Below are 21,669 nucleotides of genomic sequence, written 5' to 3'. Positions count from 1 at the left end.
TTGGCAAACCTTCAAGGCTTTACACCAGGGCTCAAATTACAGTTATACTTAGTGTAGTAACCATGTTTTCCACTTTCTGTACTAAATGCTTTGACATCTGAGGCCTTGGTCACCTTGGAGGGACTGTCTCTGCCAGGGCTAACTAGTTGCTAGAGATAGCAGATGACTCCTCAGTGCGCTCCTTTCATAGGTAATCATCTAGAGTCAACACCCCAACCCCCTCCTCTATGAGGCTCTTCCACTCTGGGCCACTCTTCTGCCCTCATCACCCCAGGGACAGGGACCAGACAACCAGGGACACCACTGAGCCCTGAGCCCACTGAAATGATTCAAACTAGCCAATCTAACACCTGTTTTCACCACCTCGCTCCTAGCTTCCTGTGGAATCCACAAGAAAGGCTCTTGCCCACGTTTTCCCCTCGCTCCTTCTGCCTCCTGACTGACCCTGGTGCTGCCCTGTGTGGCCCTCCACGGTGTGCCCTGCCTCCTGTTGATCAAGATCTGTGAGGACAGAAAACTTCTTTCTTCATGCCAGCTATTTCTGTATCTTTGTGTTAGACTGTACCTAGTGGAAACAAATCTTGGGTACCCTTAAAACACCTGGGATCCCACTTCATTTACACAAGGCTGAATATTTTGCTATTTTATATTTGGTTAATACATTCTGTTCAGAGCCTGTTTGAACATCCTCTCAGCCACAGTTTGCCATCACCTCTGAGAGGACATGTTTTTACCTTGTTACCCACAAGTGCCTAAGCCATTCTGCTCTCACAGACAGTCTTTGCAGACAGGATCCTCACTGAATCCCCCTTTCCCCAGGAGTACAGGTATGATGCAACTTTTATGACCTCCTCCTTTGAGGACATTTGTTTGACACACTTGTAATGGACATACAAGTCCACAATCTTTTAGTAGTTTTTTGGTTCTGTAGGCAACATAACCCTTGTGTGCAAATTTTATTTAAGCCTATTTATGCTGTTACAAATAAATTAGCCCACCTTCAGCGGGGGTCCGCTCCAACAAAAGGCTCTGCAAACTGTCCAAATTAAAATCACCAGGCACTCCTGTCAGAGCCTCAGAGACTCCTTCAGTGAAGAGGCTTCAGCGACCTCCTCTTATGCTTCCTGGAGCCTCTGGACCACCCACGATGTGCATACACTGTCTCTGGGCTTCTGATGCAAGAAACCGCCCTCCTTGGCCCTGCATTATACTATAGTAGAGCAGCAATCACTGGTCATGCACTGGGATCTTTGGGATTCTCCCAGACCTTGAGCCTCCATACCCAGCTGCCCACTATTCCTTGGGTCATGGAAGCAGTACCCTACAAGTTCAGGAGTTAGCAAGGCCTCTTTGCTACAGGATGGAGCCAAACCTGGGCCACATGGCATGTCCTACCTGCTGGCAAGGGTGCTCTCCCCTGTCCCCACTCCATTGCCAGATGCCATGATGCTGGAGGATGTTACCCCTTCCCCAGGTCGCTTAGTACCTGGGGATTCCCTTATGATCAACCGAGTGAACGTCAATGAGAGTTCATATACTTGAGTTTGCTGATGACCACTTCTCCTTTCTGGCCAATTGTGCTTCCAGGGAAGCATTTGTCTTCCTCCCTAAAAGTCTCAGTCATCACCAAGGTGTAATTGATGTCAAAGCATCAAAGAATCAATTCTGGTATGAGGCCTGAAATGAAGATTCAGTATTAAGTGTGGCCTTGACTTCCGGTCAAATCAGAGGGCCTCAAATGGCCTACTTGCAAGTTCCCTACCCTCTCTGCTCCCACAGTTAAGGTCCCCTCACCAAAAAGACCCCTTTATCACAGGGACCAGGCACAGTTGCTCCACAAGTAGTAGGCTCCAGTTTACTATCAGCCTGTGTAATTACTCAAAGAAGGCAATCATACCTTCCTGCAGGAACCAAGGCTCACAACCACCCTCTTGTTACTGAAAAGTGTGCTCCCATAGCCATACATATTTACTCTCTTCCAAAGAGCTCTCCCTGTGTGGCTCTGCATGGAGTGCAGTGTATTCCCCTGGGATGGGAGATTACTTGACAAATAAACTGTTGTTGAGCTCATCTGTTAAGCATTCAGACATGCCATCACCCGAGAGGGGGTGAGAGTTGCAGCATCTAAGTGAAGAGAAGGAAAATTAAACACTTCTGGTGTGTAGTTTCTTGAAGCAAGGGCTCTGTTGTGATAAGGAAGATGGTCCTGAAGTCATTTGAGTCAGAACCTGTTTGGGGTTTGCAGAAAATCGCACGTGGCAGGAGGGTGGCCTGTATGTGGGTGAGGAGCAGGGAGGAAAGCTGCAGAGGCGAGGTCTTGGAGATTCAGCTAAAGTTCAGCTTCCAGGAAATGGGGAACCCTGAATTATTTCAAGCAAGGAAGCGATGAAACCAAACACAAGCTCAGGTTTGTTTACCCGATTTTGCAGCAAAGCCAATCAGTGAAACGTTAGGATTATAGCAAGGAAAGAGGTTTATGAACAAGAGGCAGCCAGACAAGGAGGTGAGAGTAGCTACGCAAAACTCAAAGGAAAAATGCTGAGGTTTATAGCTGAGGTTTCGGTTTCGGGTAGGGGTGGGGACCAGGAGAGCGCTGCAGGTGAAGCTTGAAGAGTCCTCTGCTCAGGTGCGACTGTCGTTTGTGTTTCTTCGTGGGTCACAAGTGCGAAGTCAGTGGGGTTCGACGTGTTGCATGCCGTGGATCTTTGTGACACAGAAAGTTGGCAATCTGTCATTTCAGCTGGTCCAAGCGTCTGCACGATGTCCAGTCGTGTGGGGGCCGGGGGTTGCCATCAAGCTGCTCTCTGATCTGCCATCTTCCTGTTGTTCTGCAAAACAACCTCAGAAACTTTGGTTACGTTCTTTGCCACTTCCACCCCTATGGGGGCCGGGCACCGTGTCAGTAACAGCAGAGTTTTCCTCTTAGTTCACCCTCCCAGCAGTGTGGAGGATGGATCCAAGGGGGGCCAAGAGGGCAGACAATAAGATCAGTAAGGTAGCCAAGGGTTCTCTGGGAGAGGTGACATCTGCAGCTCCACGCTTTTCGGCAATGGATGGAGGACAGGGGAGGCACCGAATCTGACAGGTAGGACATGCCACAGGGACCATTTTTTGATCCATCCTGTTGCAAGGAGGCTTTGGTAACCTTCGCGCACTTGTTGCGTGCTGCTTCCAGGACTAAAGTGATAATAGGCAGCTGGGAATGGAGGCCTCAGCATCCAGGAAAGACTCTATTTCCAGAACAGGCCAGTGATTGCTGCTCTAATACTGCAGAATGCAGGACCAATGAGGCGGGCTTCTTGCTCAGGAACCGACAGAAACTTACCCACGTTCTGGGTTTTCCAGGAAGCATGAGAGGAGGTTGCCGAAGCCTCTTCACCAGAGGAGTCTCTGAGGGCTCTAGTGGGATGGCTTGTTGATTTTAATTAGGACAGCTTCTAGAGTCTTTTGCTGGAGGGGGTCCCCGCTGAAGCTGGGCTAATTTGTAGGTCACAGCATAGATGGCCTTAAGTAATATTTGTAGACAAGGACTATATTGCCTCCAGAGGGAAGGGGTAGGATCAGGAGAGCGCTGCAGGTGAAGCTTGAAGAGTCCTCTGCTCAGGTGCAACGGTCGATCCCATTTCTTCATGGGTCACAAGTGCGAACTCAGTGGGGTTCGACGTGGTGCATGCTGAGGATCTCTGCCTGTGACGCAGAAAGTTGGCGATCCATCATTTCAGCTGGTCCAAGCCTCTGCACGATGTCCAGTCAGGCGGGGGCCAGGGGGCTGCCATCAAGCTGCTCTCTGCTCTGCCGTCTTCCTGTTGTTCTGCAAAACAACCTCAGAAACTTTGGTTACTTTCTTGCCCACGTCCACCCCTGTGGGGGCCGGGCACCGTGGTGTCAGTAATGGCAGGGTTTTCCTCTTGGGTCACCCTCCCAACAGTGCGGAGAATGGATTCAAGTGGGGCGGGGCGGTGTGCCAGGAGGCCAGCTGGCAAGATCAGTAAGGAGTCTACTGGGCTGGTTGCATGCAAGAGACAGGAAGGCATGTGGCAGAGCAGCGGGGACGGCAAAGAAGGGAAGGCGCTCGGCTCCCTTTGGGAGTCGGTAGGCTGCGAAGTGGGTGAGACAGAGAGCTCAAGCGTGGCCCTGAGGCCTCTCGCTCTCGGGGGGATGAGATGGGCAGAGGTTTTCTGAGGTGATGAAAGGAAGGTAAGAGGAGGGGGAGGGTTTTGTTGGAGGATACCGGGCTCCCTTTTGGACGTGTCGGTTTTGAGAAGCCTTTGGACATCCTGAGAGGTGCGTCCAGCAGACAGTTAGAGAAAGCAGCGTGGAGTCAGGGGCAGGGTGACGTCAGTCGTACGCACTCAGAAGCCCTGGGCATCTGGGGGCGAGTCGAATCGTAGGAGCGCATGAGCTTGCTCTGAGACCCGAGGGGTTCCTGTTCCCTGAAGACCGTGCCTTCGAGAACAGAACCCTTTGAGAAGTGGTCGGGAGGAGAAGCCTCAGAGGAAAGTGAGACAGAAGGGTCTGAGGTTAGGAAGGGCACCTGGGGAGGGGGCCATCCCCCAGAGAAAGAGGGTGGAGAGAACTTGCAGAGACTGAAGACGTGGGCAGCATTCCTCAGACACCACAGAGAGTTTAGGAAGATGAAGGAACCGAAGGGCGTGCCCTGGCCTCTTGCTAGGACGTGACGGCGACGAGATTTGGGGAGTCTTTCGAGGAGCCGGTGAGAGACAAGGCGATGACTGGATGGCTGACGAGGAGTCGAGGTCTTTTGGCAGCAGCTTAGCCGTGAAAGGTAGAGAGAGAAGGCGGTGGTGGAGGAGCAGAAAGGAGAGGTGTGGATGCTGGGAGAGACTTGGGTGTGCTCAGCGGCTTAAGGAAAGAGACGGGCCGAAGAGAAAGCAGCTGGCAAACTGAGGGAACGAGATCTTTGGGGGAGGCTGAGCAGATGGTTCCCAGGGCACCCCACGTGGAGCCAGGACCCTGGAACTGCCAAGCTGAATCCCTCTTCCTGGAAAACCAAAGGGAAAGGGGAGGGGTGGATGGAGAGAAATAGAGGGACGTTCAAACGGGGGTGGGGGGTGTGTGGGAAACGGAGAGTTCTTGACTAGCTGGCCTCTGATCTCTTCGGGTACTGAACGGTATGAGGACGATCCCGCTTGAGGCAGGCGATGGAGATTTGGAGGGGCTGTTGAGTAAACGGGGCGGGGGGGGGGGTTGACCACGGCCCTCTGATGGGCTTGGGGGCGGAAGCGTCTTCCATGCCCATCGCGAGGTGCCGGTTCAGTCAGTCGGTGTCCATCCAGACCACAGACCACAGACCCCTGCTTTGGAAAACAACAAGATGCAGTTTGTAAACCCTTGCAAAGATCTCTGAGGTCTGGTGACTGGCTTTTCAACCAAAAGCGAGTCAGGGAATAAGATCCTCCCGTGCTGAGGAGTTTTCCTGTCTGTCCCAGAGGCCGGAGAGCACCCGAGGGCGGTTTCCCAGGCAGTGGAAAGAGGAGGAGGACCAAGCCGGGGGAAACCAAGCTTTCCTCGTGAAGTTTGGATGCCCGTTGCAGGTTGGTGCCCTTCCCCTTTCTTCCTACTGTCCCGGGAGTGGGCGCCCTCGCGCGCTTTCTGATTCTGCAGCACTAAGGCAAGTTAGGTTCCCGCTCCCGGAGGGAAAGCTCAATAAACGCCCCCCTCCCCCCACCCCCACCCTTCCCACCTCCCCACTCTTCCCACCCCCCACCCCCCACCCGCCCGCAACCCCCCCACCTCCCAGACCCAACCCCCACCCCCCACCCCACGACCCCCAGCTCCTCGGAGACGGTGACAGCGTGACAAACCGAATCGGAAGCTTCCTTGGCCCACAGCCTGCGATCCCACCCGTGCCGCGCCTGCTCTCCCGAGAAGTGACGTCCGCTTTAAGTTGGGTGACTACCTGCAACGACACCCTTTTGAAAGCGTGAACCATAGCTATTTCTTTGAAAGCTCGAGTAAAGCTGCAGAGAAACCTGTGACCTTTAGCACAAGGCCACTTTGTGCTAAGGAACCCGAAGCGAGGGACCGGCTTTCCTGAAGGCGCCGTCGTCTCCTCTGCGGCTTGGGGAGCCTCTAGGGCTTGGACAGGCCTTGGAGCAGCCCGGCAGCACTCTTGGCGGGTGGCAGCAGCCAAGGTGTGCCCGTGGGCACGACGTCGGTCACGGCGTCTAAGAGAAGGTGCCCAGACCCTCCGGTTCCGGGGCCGGGTGGGTCGATGAGAGACACGGCTGGGGAGCAGGGATTCCCGTCCGATCTTCTGGGGGTGGCTGCGAGGGCGGTTCTCAGAAGAGCTGGCACGTTCTTAGCCAGTCTCTTCCTGGCGGGTGCTTCGGGACGCTTCCTGGGCTGAGCGGGGAGCTGTCGTGGTGGAGAAGCTCCCTGAGACTCAGCTTCTAGAAAATTCACAAAAAGCTCCGAGAAGGAACTCTTGAGCTCGGATTGCTGGTTGGGTCTCCGAGCCGTGTCGGGGGCATTGCGGGATCCGAGCCGCCCGGTCACCCATCCGGTAAGGCCGCCCTGCTCTTCCTGCAGCAACTGCTCCATTTCCTCCCTTTCCACACCCAGGGTGCTTCCCATCCGTCGGAACGCTTCCCGGCGTTGGTGTCTGGCGCTTTGCAGGGCGTCCGTGAAGAGCTTTCTCAGGAGGGCCTTGTCTGCTTTTCCTTCCAGGGTGCTCACTAAGTCGGTCCACTTCTTTTGGAAGTCCTCCAGCACTTCCTGTCGGGCCTCGTTTTGTCGCTGCAGTTCTCCGATCTGCTCCTCCTGCAGGCACGAGGCGGCTTGCGCTCTCTCCAGCCGTCCCTGCAGCGACCTCAGCTTCCCTTCCAGACCGTCTGCCTTTTGCATCCATTCGGCCAGGACCACCTTCAGGTTGGCCAGGGCTCCGGCGTGCTGCTTCTCTGCTTCCCGGGAGGCGGACAGCTGGAGGGCAGTCTCCTCTTTCTGCTCGGTGACGGCAGTCAGTTGTTCCTGCAGGGACGCGACCCGGGCAGCGGCCCGCTGGCTCTCCTTCTGCATGGCGTGGGAAGATGACAGGAGCCTCTCCTCTAGCGCCGTGACTTTCCTCCTGAGTTGAGCCGCTCTGTCTTCTGCCAGCCGCGCTGCCCGGAGATGCGAGTCTTCGCATTCTGAAGCCTGCGTCCGAGACCGCCCCAGCTCCTGGCCTAAGCGCGCTTCCTTGTCCCGCAAAAGGTGAACCTCCTCCCGCAGGGCGCAGTTTTCCACTCGTTCCTGTCTCAGCGCCAGCGCCGCCTCATCTCTCTCCTGTTGAAAGAGAATGCTCTTTTCCTGCATGGAGGTCACTGCATTGAAAAGCTGGCTTAATTCCCCAGCCCGGCCCTGTTCTTTTTCTCTCAGGAGGCACTCAAAAGCCAGAGCCTTCTTCTTCACGGAGACGCATTCGAATTCCTTCTCCCTCAGCATCATAGAGAGGCACATGTTCGTCTCTTGTAAGGCTTGGTTTTCAGTGTCCTTCTCCCTGGACCTTTCCAGCAGTTTTGCATTTTCCTGTTTGACTTGGCACACATCCGCTTCCAGATGGACTATCCTCTCCTTCAGGTTTGTCACCGCCTGCCTCAAAAGTTCGTTTTCGCTCGCTTGGGTAGTGAGGTTTTCCCTCAGAGAAAGGAATTCCTCCCTCTGCGCCTTGATTAAGAGCTCTTTGTCCTCCAGCGCGTTCTGTAAAGCCTGTTGTTTCTCCTTGAGCCGCTGAATTTCGGAATCCGTCTGTGCGTGTCGTTCTCTCTCCAGTTCCGAGGTGGCGGCCATCGCCTCGGACAGTCTCTGAGTCTCCTCCTGGAGGCTTCTGATGGCTGCGTCTTTTTCCTCCGTGGCTCCCCTTAAGGCTTCCATCTCTGCTGGCGGCCCTTTCGAAGACTCGCCCGGCGCCTCGGACTTAATTGCCTCCTGAGAGCCGGCTGCCTCGCAAGTCCGCGACGATGCGGCGGGCGGCTGTGGTGACGTGAGGTCGGCTGGACCCAAAAGAACCTCCTTGGCATTGCAGAGCTGCTCTAGGCCGAGCTGCATCTGTGCCAGTCTCTTCCCCAGGAGCCGGAGTTGGGTCGCATCCCCTTGAGAACGGGGGAACGGGGCGGCAGAGTGCATCTGTCGCCGAGACTTCTCCTCGCTGTCCACTAAGGCCCGTGCCTCGAGTGGTGGGAGTTCTTTCTGAAGTTGGGATGACTCCCGCTGCAGATGGTGCACCTCGGTGAGCACCAGCCGCTGCCACGCCTCCAGCACGTTGACCTGCCGCTTCAACGTGTCCCGTTCCCGGAGAAGCTCCTCCAACTGATTCGCGTCCACGCCCCGAACCTCAGGGCCAGCGTCGGACGTTTGCCGGATGGTCAGTAAAGTCTGACATTTCTGGCTCAAGGCACCGATTTCAATGTCTTTGGCTCGGACGAGGCGTGATAAGTGCCGGATCGCTTCTCGAAACATGTCCTCACCGCCGCCGTCAGATCGAGGGCGCCGTGTCTGATTTTCGCCTCGCAGCTTCCCGAGCTCTGCTTCTTTGGCCACCAGCAGGTCCATCATTGTGTGATACGCCCTTTTCAGGTGGCTGTTTTCCCTCACCTTCTCGTCGAAAACAGCCAACACTCGTTCCCCTTCCAAAGCATAGGCTTGCAGTTGCTGCTGGAGGCCCCCCGCATCCTGGACGGAGGCAGCCGAAGCTAGGCCAGTGGGAAGGCCCTGGCTCTCCCAGTCTTGCGCCTGGATCGTCTGAGTTCGTGGCCCGGTGTCATCTTCGTCCGGCTCATCAAGCCGCTCGGTCAGAGGGATCGTCTTTTCGGTCCCAAGTTTCATCTCCCTTTCTGCCGCTTCTCTCCCTTTTCCTAAAGGTTCGGTTTCAGCTTTGGCCCCATCATGCTTTTCACTTCCGTTTGGCCGACGAAGACCCGCCGCTCTCGCTCCTTGACAAATCTCAGCAGGTTTTGTCTGCACGGGCTGGGTCTTCTCGGGCGACGGGGTTTGGATGTGTTCTGTGGTGTTCTGCGCGGTCTCGCTTTCCTCCTCCTCGGCTGAAGAGAGCTGCGCGCGTTTTCTAGGCATGGGCTCGGACGCCTCCTTAAGATCGCCCACTTGCCGTTTCTGCTCTTGGCAAGATGGAAGGCGTTGTGCCTTCCTCTGCTTTTGCTCTTCAGTGGTCCTTGGAGGATGCTGGATTTCCTCCTCCAGGTGACCTTCGATCCCTTTCAGTTGAGACCCCTCAGATTCTAGTTGTGTCCCGGCGTCGAGGGTGTTCGGGTCAACCACAGGAGCGGCTCGAGCCCGTTGTCTCCGTGGCTCCAGTTCTTCCCTCGGGTGACTGCCTTCTTCTTGCAGGGAGGCGAGCTCCGTGTCTCCTTCCTCGAGGGTTTCCTGCAGAGTTGCGGTGTCTCTCCGAGCTGGAGCTGCCGGTCTCTCCTTCTCGGGTGGTCCGGTCGCCTGAATGGCTTCCGTCTCCGTTCTCCCCGAGTCGGGGAAGTCTGGCAGCTTTTGCGTCCCCTTCCTCAGCACACCTCTGGTGAAGTCAGAGAGGTGTGCGGGGAGGGAAGCCACGCTGCCGCCCACTCGCCCCAGGGAATGGCCTAAGCCGGAGCCGAGGCCGAGGCCGAGGCCGCCAAACCAGGAGGCCATCGCTGCGGGTCACAGCACTGACCTGGTGCGCTCCGCGAAGAGCGTCCAGCCCAGTCGGACAGTCCCGCCAAGTGTCAGGGCCCCGGTGGCTGCGCGAGGCTAAGAGTCAAATCACAGCCAGGCGTTGCTAGGCAACGGCGGCCTGGCGGCCTGGGGGCGGGGCCTGGGCGGGGCCGGGGCGGGGCGCGGGCTCCAACCGTCGGGCTCGGGCTCCGGGAGGGGAGGGGAGGGGCTGCCCGCAACCGCGAGGCCTGCCGCCTGGCCCTCACCCATGGCCACCTCCTGACCCGCGTGCCCCGCTCGTCCCCCGCCACCCCCCACCGCCAGCCCCGTGGGCCTCCGCTCAGCCCCAGGGCTTCCCACCGCGGCGGTGGGCCCCCTTCTCCCTCTGCTTCAGTGCCGCCCCCGGGGGCCAGGCGGCCCTCCTGCCCCCTGGGGCCGCCCGCCACGACCGCCGCGCTGAAGGCCGCCATCCCCACACCACCGCCACCTGTGCGCGTGGCAGCGCGTGTGGGCAGAAAGGACCCCAGAGCTCTGACTGCCGCCAAGCGCCTCCCACGCTCCCTCCTGTCCTGCTGTCGGGGATTTTCCCAGCCGGCTTGGAGAACACTCGGAGGGCCAAGGTACGTGGGGACCCGCCTCCACCTGCAGAGTTCCGACGAGTGTGTTTGGACACACGTCGGCCCCCTGCGCGGAAGCACGACCCTCCTGAGCACCCTGACCATTGCCATCCCCCACACAGTCGCCGGGGTCGTTGCTCCGCCGCTTTCGCCCCCCTCTTCGTGCGGCCCTGCCTGGAGAAGCGGTCCCCGGGAGGAGTCTGGGGGCTCTCGGGCGCCACAGGCGGGGTGTGGCACACCGCGTGCACGCTGTGCGCCGGCTTCTGTCAGCGCGGGGCGGGCTCTGGTCGGGGAAGGGAGTCTTCCCCATGCGTCGAGCGGGCGGTGGAGCGGGGAAAGGACCCAGAGGTGCTCGTGGAGCGCGCGGCCCCCAGCCCCGCTGAGCCCGGTGGAACGTCGTCCTCAGGCCCGACTCGGGGCTGGCGGCCGAGGCCCGGCTGCGCGCCGCGCCCTGGACCTGCCGTGCGCTCCTGCCCTGGCGCGGGGCGCGGGGGCGACGCGGCTGGCCCCGCAGGCCTGGGGACCCGCCGCCGCAGCAGCCAGAAAGTTCCGGTCAGCCTGCCCCGAGCCCCGCAGGCCAGGGGAGCCGCCGCCGCCGCCTCCAGAAAGTGGCCGTTGCACTGCGGGAGGCCGCGGGCCCACCAGAGCCTGGGCAGGTGAGGGCCTCCGGCGGCCGCCTCCCTCCCTGCACCGGTCGGGGTCTCCACCGCCCGGGCCCCGCCCCCGGGAGCAGGGACCTGCGCCTTCTTCGGTCCTGCCGGCGACCCTGGCGCCCATGCTGGGTGCCTGGGGCCACGACTCCCATCCCTGGGGCGCGTGCCGCTGCACCGGTGATGGCGGCGCTCGTGGGCGGTGGGGGGCGGCGCGGCGTGGTGGCGGGTGCTGGGACCGGATTCCTCAGCCTTGGGCTCCAGCCGGGCGAGGGGGTGGGGCGAGGAAGGAGTGGCGTGTGGTGGTCGTGGGGGCAGGGCGCGCTGCATAGACCCTTGAGGTCCAAGTGCAGACAGAGGAAATCAGTAAAGGGGCTTCCAGCCGGTGGGATCCCCTCGGTGCGTGCGTTTCCCTTGGGCCTTCAGGGAAGCGGGAGGCAGTGCTGCCTCCAGCCCAGGGCGAGGAGAAAGTAGCGGTGCCAGTTGTTGACCCCGTGAAATTTGGAATCGGGAGCAGGATGCAGGCGCCGGGAGCCAGTGAAAGGAAAAAGGGTTCTCCCAATCTTCTTCCTCAGTTAAAGGGATTGTCTTTTGAGTTTGAAGTTTCGTCTCCCATTCTTGCTCTTTTCTTTCTGTTTCTAATCTTTTACTTTCAGCTTTACAGAAACTATACTTTTCACTTCCACTTGTTATGTAAGACCCTGAACTTTTGTTTTTAAAAAAATCTCAGAATGTTCTGTTTGAATGTGCTGCGGTTTTTCAGGCAACTGTGTTTTGATTTGTTCTGCGGTGTTTTGCAAGTTGTCCATTTCCTCATGTTTGGCTCAATAGACTTGTGTGTGTTTCCTATGCATTTGCTTGTGCTGGTATGTCAGATCATCCTTTTCCTGTTTCTGCTCTAGGAAAGACGGAAGTCGTTGTGTCTTCCTCTGCTTTTGCTCTTCGGTTATCTTTTGACCATGTTTTGTTTGCTCCTCCATATGACCTTTTATCACATTCGACTCAGAGCCCTCAGATGGTAGTGGTGTAACAGCGTCTAGCATTTTAGGATCAACCACAGGTGCGGCTGGAGCCTGTTCTCTCAGTCGCTCCAGTTCTTCTTTCTGGTGATTGTTTTCTTCTTTCAGGGAGGCAAGCCTTGTTTCTTCTTCCTCTAGGGTTTCCTATAAAGTTTTGGTGTCTCTCAAAGCTGGAGTTTCCAGTCTCTCCTTCTCGGGTGGTACAGTTGCCTGAATGGCTTCCGTCTCCTTTCTCCCCGAGTCAGGGAATTCTTCCACCTTTTGCGTCCCCTTTCTCAGCACATCTTTGGTGAAGTTAGTGATGTGTCTGGTGAGGGAAGCCACACTGCTGCCCACTTGCCAAAGGGAATGGCCTAAGCTGGAAGTGAGGCCACCAAACCAGAAGGCCATCGCTGTGGTTCACAGCACTGACCTGGTGCACTCTGCAAAGAGTGTCCAGCCCAGTCGGACAGTCCCACCAGGTGTCAGGTCACTGGTGACTGCATGTGGCTGAGTCAAAGCACTATGAGGCATTCTCAGCCAATGCCAGCTTGTGGGAGGGACCTCCAACAGGGAGGGTGTGGCTGTAAACTCTGAGGCCTTACCTGGGACCTTACTAATGCCTCATCTACAGTCACCCATCCCTCCAGGTGCCTCTGTTCTTCCAGAAGACTTCTTCCAACCACCGTGGTTGGGGCTCTTCTCCCTCTGCTTCAGTGACTTTCCCAGTGCCAGGTGCCACTCTGCCACTTCACTGTCAGCTGCCATGATAGCTGCTCTAAAGGCTGTCATCTCCAACCTACCTCCACCTGTACATGTGTGAGCAGGTGTGCTAATAGAAAGTACCCATTGCCTCCGAGCTTTTTACTATGTGTTCCATACCGTCCACATTGTCCTTCAGCTGCTGATCTTCATGCCACAGTTTTTTTTTCAATTTGCATTAAATTATACATAGTGATGCACATCCACCTTAAGAGTGCAACTCAGTACGCTTTGACAAATATCTATACCTGTGGATAAGCACCACCCTAGTGAAGACACTGAACATTTCCAGTGTGAAATAGGAAACAAAACAGGTCACTTATGTCTAAGGGCTTTAAAATGGAGCCAGAAACCCATTATGGAAATGGGTCTTATGCACGTCCTCATTGGGCAGAATATGATCTTTTGAACTCAGTCAAGACTCAAATATTCTGAGAATCCTGCAATAAACCTGCAACTTGTCACAGTGACAGACTTTTGCCTCTTTGTAGTCAGCCTTAGCAATTAATTATGTTTAGTCAAAATTAAGTTTCTGTCACCGACTCCAATTAACGTTCTTTGTAATGCAAATCTACCTCTTTTGCCTTTAAAAGCCCTGGTTTCTTAGTCCCAGTGGGATGCTATTTCCAGTTGCTACTCAAATCTATGTACCCCTAATTGTAATTCTTTGAACCCAGAATGAGCGCCTTTCTGCCTCTCAGTTTGGCTCTTTGCTTTGACGTTAACATACACGTGCCAGGAGCAGGACCTGAAGCAATCTCCCCTTTGTGGACCGGCATCCTCAGGAACCGGATATGGTACCTACACGAGCCCCTTGTGCTGACGGTTTCCAGGGACCTGTGGCTCCTGCAATTGGGAGCCCTCCCACGTTCTGACCTCCTTCCACTTGGTTGAGTTCAGTGTCTTTTTGGGGATGGTTGACTGCCTATGAGACAATTGTCTCAGTGCCAGTGTGGCTTTTTTGGCTCAAGGTCATTGCCCCAGGAAGGACTTCCCTTGCAGAGTTTTCTCCCCCCTGCTTGGTGAGCACTCTGACATAATTGATGGGTTCCCCTATTGTCATTCTTACTGTTTTGTTTGCCCCCTTTTCTTTAACATGGGACTTTTATTTCCTGAAGTTCCTTGAGAAGTTCCTCCCTCAGGATCTCCAGCTGGTTTTCTGTTGAAAACATATGGTCCCTTCTCTTGTAAATTTTAATCCCAGTGAACCAAGATTACTAAGGATGATTTGAAATTACAACTGGCAGTAGAAGGAACATCCTGATTTGATACTATCATTTAAAAGTGCATGCAGTTAAAAGCAAAGCCTTCAAAATTCCACAATAGCTTTATTGAAAGTTTGGTTGTGTAGGGACCTGAAATTGGCCACCCCAAGATATGTCTCTTTGGTATCAGGATTATTTGAAGCTGATTGCTTTTGATAAACTGGGACAGGGAAGCAGGCTCTGAGGAATGGAACTTGCCCTTTGTTAGGACACGTTTACATTTGTAAGGTAAATCTCCATCTGTAAAATGTGCCTCCCTCTCTGTACCAGGAAGAAGAAAGGAGCTGCCCTTCTCTCTAGAAACTCTTAGTCAATACCAAAGGCAAGGACTTAAATCTGCATTTTATTGTGCTAGTCTGGTAACCTCCTGTAACTGACTTCCCTCCCCCTCCCAATGTTGGCATTTCTTTAAGGATTAAGCATCTTTCCTTAGGCTAGGAACTCATTGCTGCACTCACCTGTGACCGCCCAGCTCCAGACAATAGACTTGCCTCCTGCTATGCCCACCGAGATAGCAGACCCACTACCTGCTGTGTCCATCAAGTGCTGACAGGGCAATCTTGTGACTATTGTGGGAGGGACATTTCAATCATATGTGAAACACCTTGTTTGGGGGTATATAACCACTATGTGCACCCCACTTCTTCGGTGCCCTTTCTTCCTTCGGGAAGAAAGGCCCCGGGCCATGGTTCCTCATAAAGCTTTGTTTAATTTTCTCTTGCTTTTCTGTCTCACATGAATTTAATTCGTTCTCCAGCCAGACGAACCCACATTTGGGAAGAGGAAATGTCTTCCTCCCCTACAGTTTTGGCGTAGTCAGCAGGATAAAATTTCACTGGCTGGACACTGCTTGCTCCTGGACTGCTGCAGCTGAGAGATCCCGGACCCCTGACAAGAGCCGGCAAGAGTTAAGAGTTCTTACCACATCAGTCTCCAGGATCTCTGCCTACAGAGTCCAATGGAAGCAAGAGTGGTGAGTTTTTTGCTCTTCTAAATTTAGATTAGCAGGAGAAAATGTTGGTGAGGCTAGTGACAAATAAAAATGGCAAGTAATAGGACATATTGGAATATATGAGGAAGCCATTTGGTGTAAACCTAATTCGGCCTGACCTTGTCTTTCCAAAAGGGCCTGACCTAGGCCATTGAGCATGCATTGTATATCTGCTTTAGAGATTCCCTATGGCAAAAGCAAAGGCCCTTGAGATAAAGGTGCAACTTCCCTCCCCCTCCCAATGTTGGCATCTCCTTAAGGATTAAGTATCTTTCCTTAGGCTAGAAACTGATTGCTGTGCTCACCTGTGACCGCCCAGCTTGAGACGATAGACTTGCCTCCTGCTATGCCCACCAACATAGCAGACCCACTACCTGCTGTGTCCATCAAGTGCTGACAGGGCAATCTTGTGACTATTGTGGGAGGGACATTTCAATCATATGTGAAACACCCTCTTTGAGTGTATATAACCGCCCTGTGTACCCCCACTTCTTTGGAGTGCTCTGTTCCTTTGTGGAAAGACTCTCCCGGGTTATAATCCTAAAATTTAAGCTCAGAATAAACTCACCCAAATTTTTATTTATAGATTGGTTATGGATTATGTTCATCAACATGAGTCAGTTATAAGGGTAGAAGACCTGTGATTTATTCTGTGAACTGTCCTGCTGGGGTTGTGTGCCCAGCATAGGAACTGTTGTGTGACTCTTATCTTGATAACCCTCTGGAAGAGGCCATGAGGGCGATGTCTGATCTCTTCTTTTCTTTGTTTTGCTCCTCATCTCTTCTGTTGTCACCAAGTCGAGGTTAAGTTCAGGCTGGACCTGACCAGAACCTGGACCTTCTGTAAAATCGAAAACTTGGGTTTCTCTGTGCCTTTGTGATGCAGTTGGACAGGTAGATCAACCTGGAATGTAATTTGAGTTACAACCCAGTTTCTGGGAAATCAAGAGCAACTGTCCTTAGAAAATCCTTGCAAGACTGGAAATACTGCTCTAGAGGCAGTTCAGATTCCACCCAGTTCCTTTATCTCGAAAAGGATTATCATCTCCCCTCTCCAGGAACTACTACCTAGCCAATCATTAATTCCTAAGACAGAAGAAAAACAAAAGGGGGGGGAACAGCTTCCAAATTCTTTTTGGTAGCAATCTTGAGTTCTGCTAAGTTAAGTGATAAAAATCTGAGTATCTGGGTAATTTTTGGATTGGATAGAACAAACGTTGCTAAACATCTAAGTTTATCTGCTTTTGGTTTTTATTGCAGAGATGCTAAAAGTCTTTGGGCCTTTTACTGTAAAGTGATGTGTTCCTAGAAATTATGAAGTGTTTAGAATGCTGACATAAAAGACAATTCATAATTGCTTACCTTTTTAGTGTTTACTAGGGTCTGTTAATGGTTAAAAGTTCTAGTTAACATATATAATTAAAGCTATTGGAAATTAATAAGGAAAACAGCTCTGCATTCAAGGAAAGTAAGTTTTCAGTAAAGAAGGTATAATGAATGGAAATATTTTTGTTTGGTTGGTTAAGAAAGATAAATTTGTCCTAATGTACTAGAAGGGAAGAAAGAAAGCATGGGACAAATTCTGGAGGCAAAAAGAAAGTTATAGAAGGTTTGTGAAAGAAATTCTGAAAGAGTTTTGTACCTGGTCAAGTTGGTTAAGATTGAAATGAATCTAATTAAGTAAATGGGTTTTAATATGAAAAAAGGTAAACTGGTACAAAAATTAGAATTTGGCTCTCTCTTAAAAGGATAATTTTCTTAAACTCTTAGTCTGCTCTTGATAATGAGATTATAAAAGGTTTTTCCTTCTGAGTAAGTTTACAAAAGATCTATGTTTTGTTGTATCTGTGTTTATGTTTCCTAGGTGCAAAAGACAGAGGTCTCTCTATTATGGCTTTTTTTTTTTTTTTTTGCTGTTGATACCTAAGCATTGTTTCACAGTGAGCATTGTTTAAATAAGTGTTTTTAAAACCTTTTGATATTTTTGACAAGCTTCTCTCTCAAAAAAAAAAATTATTCAAGTCCTAAATAAAGGTTTCCCTTTGAGCTGAATGAAGGAAGAGAATTTCTCTGAGGATTTTCAGAGGGCCCCTGAGACTTCTCAAAGAAATTTGCTCTCTCTTCCTATAAGGTGGAAAATACTAAACTAATTAGGCTTATTTAGTATGTTAATTTACATTGGAAGCATTATCAGATAAGTGATGATAATCTTTCTTAAGTGGTATTATGTGGGTAAATGCTATTGATATAGATGTCTTAAAATTATATAGCATTCTTAAAATTCTGATCTGTCCTGGTTATCGGTCATAACTCCAGTTATTATCGTGAAGTGTTGCACGTCACAGAAGTAGCCAAGTTTCTTTGTCAATTGCCCTTTTGAATCTTTTGTCCACTTACAGATAGTTGCTGTTTTACTCTGATGCTTTTTGCTTTTGCAAATATGTCTTATCTTCAGAGACATTCATGGAAAAGACTCTGACACTTACTCTGGATTACAGTTTTCTGATAAACTTTCAGATTGTAAAACTGAACTGGGTAAGAAATTACAGAAATCTAAAGGAGAAACTGATTACCTCATAAAACTGCTAACAGAAGATTAAGATCAAGAACAGATTATATAGGACTGAATGAACTGAGGGTGATAATTTTTGTGACTTTTATTTGAAATATTGTTGATTTTTTGATGTTTTGCTTTGTTTTCTCAGGTTCAAGAAAATATTTTTCTCTTTTCTCTTATGCTAGCTATGACTTATAGCAATTTAGTGAAATTGAGTGAAGTTATACCTTTGTGAGCAAAACTGAGACATTTATCTTTTTCTCCCTACCTGATCCCTCGAGAGTTTGGAAACTCTTTGTGAGTATGGTTGTTTCATGGCAATATAGTTATTTGCATAAGTTCAATAAGAATCTGTTCTCCTTATAACAGGACATTGGTTATCTTGCCAAGCTTTGACTGGAATGTCATATTTGAGAGAAACATACAGACTCGGATATGGCAATACTGCGTTTGAGGAATAAGGTTGACTTTCTGGAAATAAAGCCACTTGGAAAAATGGGCCTGGTACCTTGCTTTACAGAGAGATTCCAGCAATCTTACCCGGTAAGTAAGGAAGCTTGCTTACCTGGCAGGTGCAAGGAACCTCGGAATATTTTGGGGGACCTCAAGAAGAGAGGAATTCACCCAAATCTAAGGTATTGCAGGCAAGGCCTGATGGCACAAATCCTTGGCTTGGCCTTCCTGGCCTCAAGAGGTCTTTACAGTTCAATCTGAGATTCCTCATAAAAATTCCAGCAAAGCAAATTTAAGAGCCTATCTGATCAATTGCTATTCTTGCTGCACTTAAGTAAATAATTGGGCCAAATTTCTTGAAACTAAACTTATATTGCAAACCAATTAGTCTTAATTTGACTATCTTTGGTAAAAATGAGAGTGGTTTTACAGAGAAGAATTATGTTTCAGTGAAAAAACTATAATGCACATTTGTGGATATTAGATCCTAGTTCTGTTAATTGTCTTTGAGGCTTTTTCTACCTGTAAGCTGGACTGGATCCTGAATTCTTCTACTGAAATATCTGGTTACAAACCTCCAAACTAATGTTTTCAATTTTTACCTCATTTTCATCTGGAATCATTGAGAATTGAACATGCTCTTTTTCCTGAAACCTTGCAAACTGAAGCTGAATGACTTGATAGAAACTTAAGAGAGATTCCTGTCTGTTGCTGTGTCAGCTGTAAGCCACTCACAAAGATACCTGAATGCCCGATGACGTCATCAGAGACCTTTCAAGCTACAAAAAGATGCTTTGACTCTGACAGCTAGAAGTCTTCTTGACTGTCTGCCCCCTGGACGCAGGAACTAATTTATAATTTGCTCCAACCATTAACCTTGTTACCTTGCTTCCAACATCACAAGGGAGAGAAGACCACGACTGCATTCTATTGTTTAATTTGGTTTACAAATGAGTCTTACTTAAATGGTAAGTGAAGATGTTACACTGTCTAGCCTCAAGAATGCCTGCTACTTTCTGTTAACTCTGCTAACCCAGTAAAAGATTTCCTTCTACAGGCTCAAGAAATTGCCATGGAACAAGAGAAAAAGATATGGCAGTCAAAAGGGGGAATTATTGACACCCCCTCGCAGATGTGGTTCGGGCCCAATAAGAAACCCACTCCATGGGTCACAAGGCCACTTTCCCCTTCCTAAGGGACCCTTTGAGGTATGGCAATTGGACTTTGTCCAAAGGCCACCATCTCAAGGATATAAATACATCTTGGTAATGATTTGCATGTTTTCACATTGCATTGAGGCCTTTCCTTGCAGAAGAGCAACGGCTTTAACAGTAGGTAAATTACTATTAGAGAGAATAATTCCTGTTTGGGGAATTCCTACTGAGTTACATAGTGACTGGGGAACTCAAATCTGTTTGTAATGTTTGGCCAATATTGCAGCATTTCCACTGTGCTTACCATCCTCAATCCTCAGGATTGGTAAAAGGAACTAACGGCACAACCAAAACTTAATCAGCAAGCTTTCAGAAACATTTACTCTCTCACGGCCAAAAGCTCTTGTGCTAGTGCTCTTTAATCTTAGATCTATACTTTTTGTAAACATCGGCTGTCTCATTTTGAAATAATAATAAAACAGCCTATGCAATTGGATGAAGAAATATATGAACCAGCTTTGCTTAAGGGATGTATTACATTGTTTTCATGGTCTTATTGTGGTGCTTAAAAGAAATGAAAGATTTGTAGCTGATTCTTTCACAGAGAAGTCCCAGAACTTAAGGATCATGGACTGTAAGTGGAAGAATTTATTTATTGAAAGAGACATCAAATAAGACTCTTTGCAGCCCTATTGGAAAGGACCGTACGAGGAGGAGAGGAAGACGACATCTGTTGTAGACAGCTGTCCCAAGACTCCGGACCAGGCCTGTGTTCCCAACCTTATATCTCCTCATTTAAACATTTGTTATGCTTAAACTGTATACCTATTTTATAATTTGTTTGGAATGCTATCATGCTTAAAGTGATTAATTTGGAACAGACTGATCTTGAAGGCCAGGAATTTATCGAGTGACTCCTAATGGAACTCAATGGTTATGTGGAATAAATCTTTGGCCTTGGCTACTGCCTGGATGGCTAAGACACTGCACCCTGAGCTTCCTTTAAAAGCAGGGAAGGAGTCAGGCTGAGTTAAAACCTGATGGCAATCTCCCTTTCTTAAGGCCAGATGGGCTTGTTCAGTGTTACACTGGTATGGCTATATTTGCAGCTATATTTGCTTCTTCTTTGCAGTTAAAAGATGTCATTATTACATTTGGAAGCTCTGACTAAATTTACTCAAGAAGCCCTTAATGATAGTCAAGCAGGAATAACCTTATTCAAATACTGAAATATCTTTAATGAGAAGGGCTGTCCTTCCAAACAGAATGCCTTTAGATATTCTTACTGCATCCCAAGGTGGTACATAGACAATCATTCAGACTGAATGCTGTGCTTTTATACGTCATGAATCTTCCAATGTGTCATCTCTGCTAAAGCACATGAAGAAGCAGGTGGATGCCTTATGCGATCCTGCACCTAGTTTGATTTGTTTCGTTGGCTCCCTTTTCAGTATCAGTTCCCTTTTTCGATCCGGATTGAAATTCCTATTTCTATTATTTATTGGAATCCTTGTACTGGTCATAATATTCAAACTAATTGTTGTTTTCTTTACTCAGTGTTGTAAGAGTAGCATACAAACTCAAGTAATGATTGCTCAACGGCTTGAGATGGTCGATCTGTCTTATAACCCTGGAGAAATTTCCTTTTCTGATAGGGACTATGACTAAGAATTCATTTCAGACTAATCCTTTCAAATATGTTGAGTTATTGTCGTTACTGTACTTGTTCTATAATCATATACAATGTAAATGTGAACTGTCATAGAAGCACATATACAATGTTTGTGCAACAATCTAAAATTAATTGGAAATTACATGACATGAAATACTTCCTCTTAATATATATATAACTCTATGCTTGTCCACTATTTCCCCCCAACGTGGTCGGCTAGGCAAATAAATGAGCTCAAAGCCTAGCACTGAGGGACATGATGGACCCAGGGCAGGCAGCAACCACCCTGGGGCCGAGGGATAATATTTTGATCATAAATGCTTTCTATCGAAAGATTAGAGATCAAAAGGGGGAAATGACAAATAAAAATGGCAAGCAATAGGGTATATTGGAGTATATGAGGAAGCCATTTGGTATAAACCTAATTCGGCCTGACTTTGTTTTTTCCAAAAGGGCCTGACTGTGGCTGTTGAGCACGCGTTGTATATCTGCTTAGACATTTCCTGTGGCCAGAACAAAGGCCCTTGAGAAAAAGGTGGAACTTCGCCTCCACATTAGCATTTCCTTAGGGATAAGCATTTTTCCTTAGGCTAGGAACTGATTGCTGCACTCACCTTTGACCACCCAGCTCACCTGTGACCACTCAGCTGGAGACAACACACTGCCACCCTGCTGTGTTCACTGAGACAGAAGACCTACCTGCTGTTTCCATCAATCGCTGTGCCGACAGAGCAGTCTCGCGACTATTGTGAAAGGGACATTTCAATCCTATGTGAAACATCCTCTCTGGGGGTATATAACCAGTCTGTGCACCCCACTTCTTTGGTGCCCTTTCTTCCTTCGAGAAGAAAGGCCCCGGATTATAATCCTCAGATTTAAGCTCAGAATAAACTCACCCAAATTTGCATTTA

General features: G+C 50.2%; 1 protein-coding gene and 1 long non-coding RNA gene across 3 annotated transcripts; one reads left to right on the top strand and one right to left on the bottom strand.

The window, feature by feature from the left end:
- Nucleotides 1–2,455: 2,455 nt before the first annotated feature.
- Nucleotides 2,456–5,663, bottom strand: LOC111772159 (uncharacterized). Of its 2 annotated transcripts, XR_011431719.1 has the most exons (3): nt 4,232–5,663; nt 3,326–3,811; nt 2,456–2,828 (listed from the first exon to the last, which is right to left on the bottom strand). It is a non-coding gene; the product is annotated as an uncharacterized lncRNA (long non-coding RNA). The 2 variants fall into 2 exon arrangements; XR_011431720.1 differs by having other exon boundaries at nt 2,456–3,811.
- Nucleotides 5,664–9,122: 3,459 nt separating this feature from the next.
- Nucleotides 9,123–21,669, top strand: LOC138920271 (uncharacterized). Its single transcript, XM_070248112.1, has 3 exons — nt 9,123–9,195; nt 10,231–10,912; nt 14,689–21,669. The coding sequence occupies exons 1-3, from the start codon at nt 9,123–9,125 to the stop codon at nt 14,906–14,908; spliced, it is 975 nt and encodes a 324-aa protein (XP_070104213.1). The 3' UTR covers nt 14,909–21,669.

This window comes from Equus caballus, chromosome 23 (genome assembly GCF_041296265.1).
Source record: "Equus caballus isolate H_3958 breed thoroughbred chromosome 23, TB-T2T, whole genome shotgun sequence".
Lineage (NCBI taxonomy): Eukaryota > Metazoa > Chordata > Mammalia > Perissodactyla > Equidae > Equus > Equus caballus.
The sequence above is the reverse complement of the archived record's forward strand: the minus strand, read 5'-3'. Positions and strand labels throughout refer to the sequence as shown.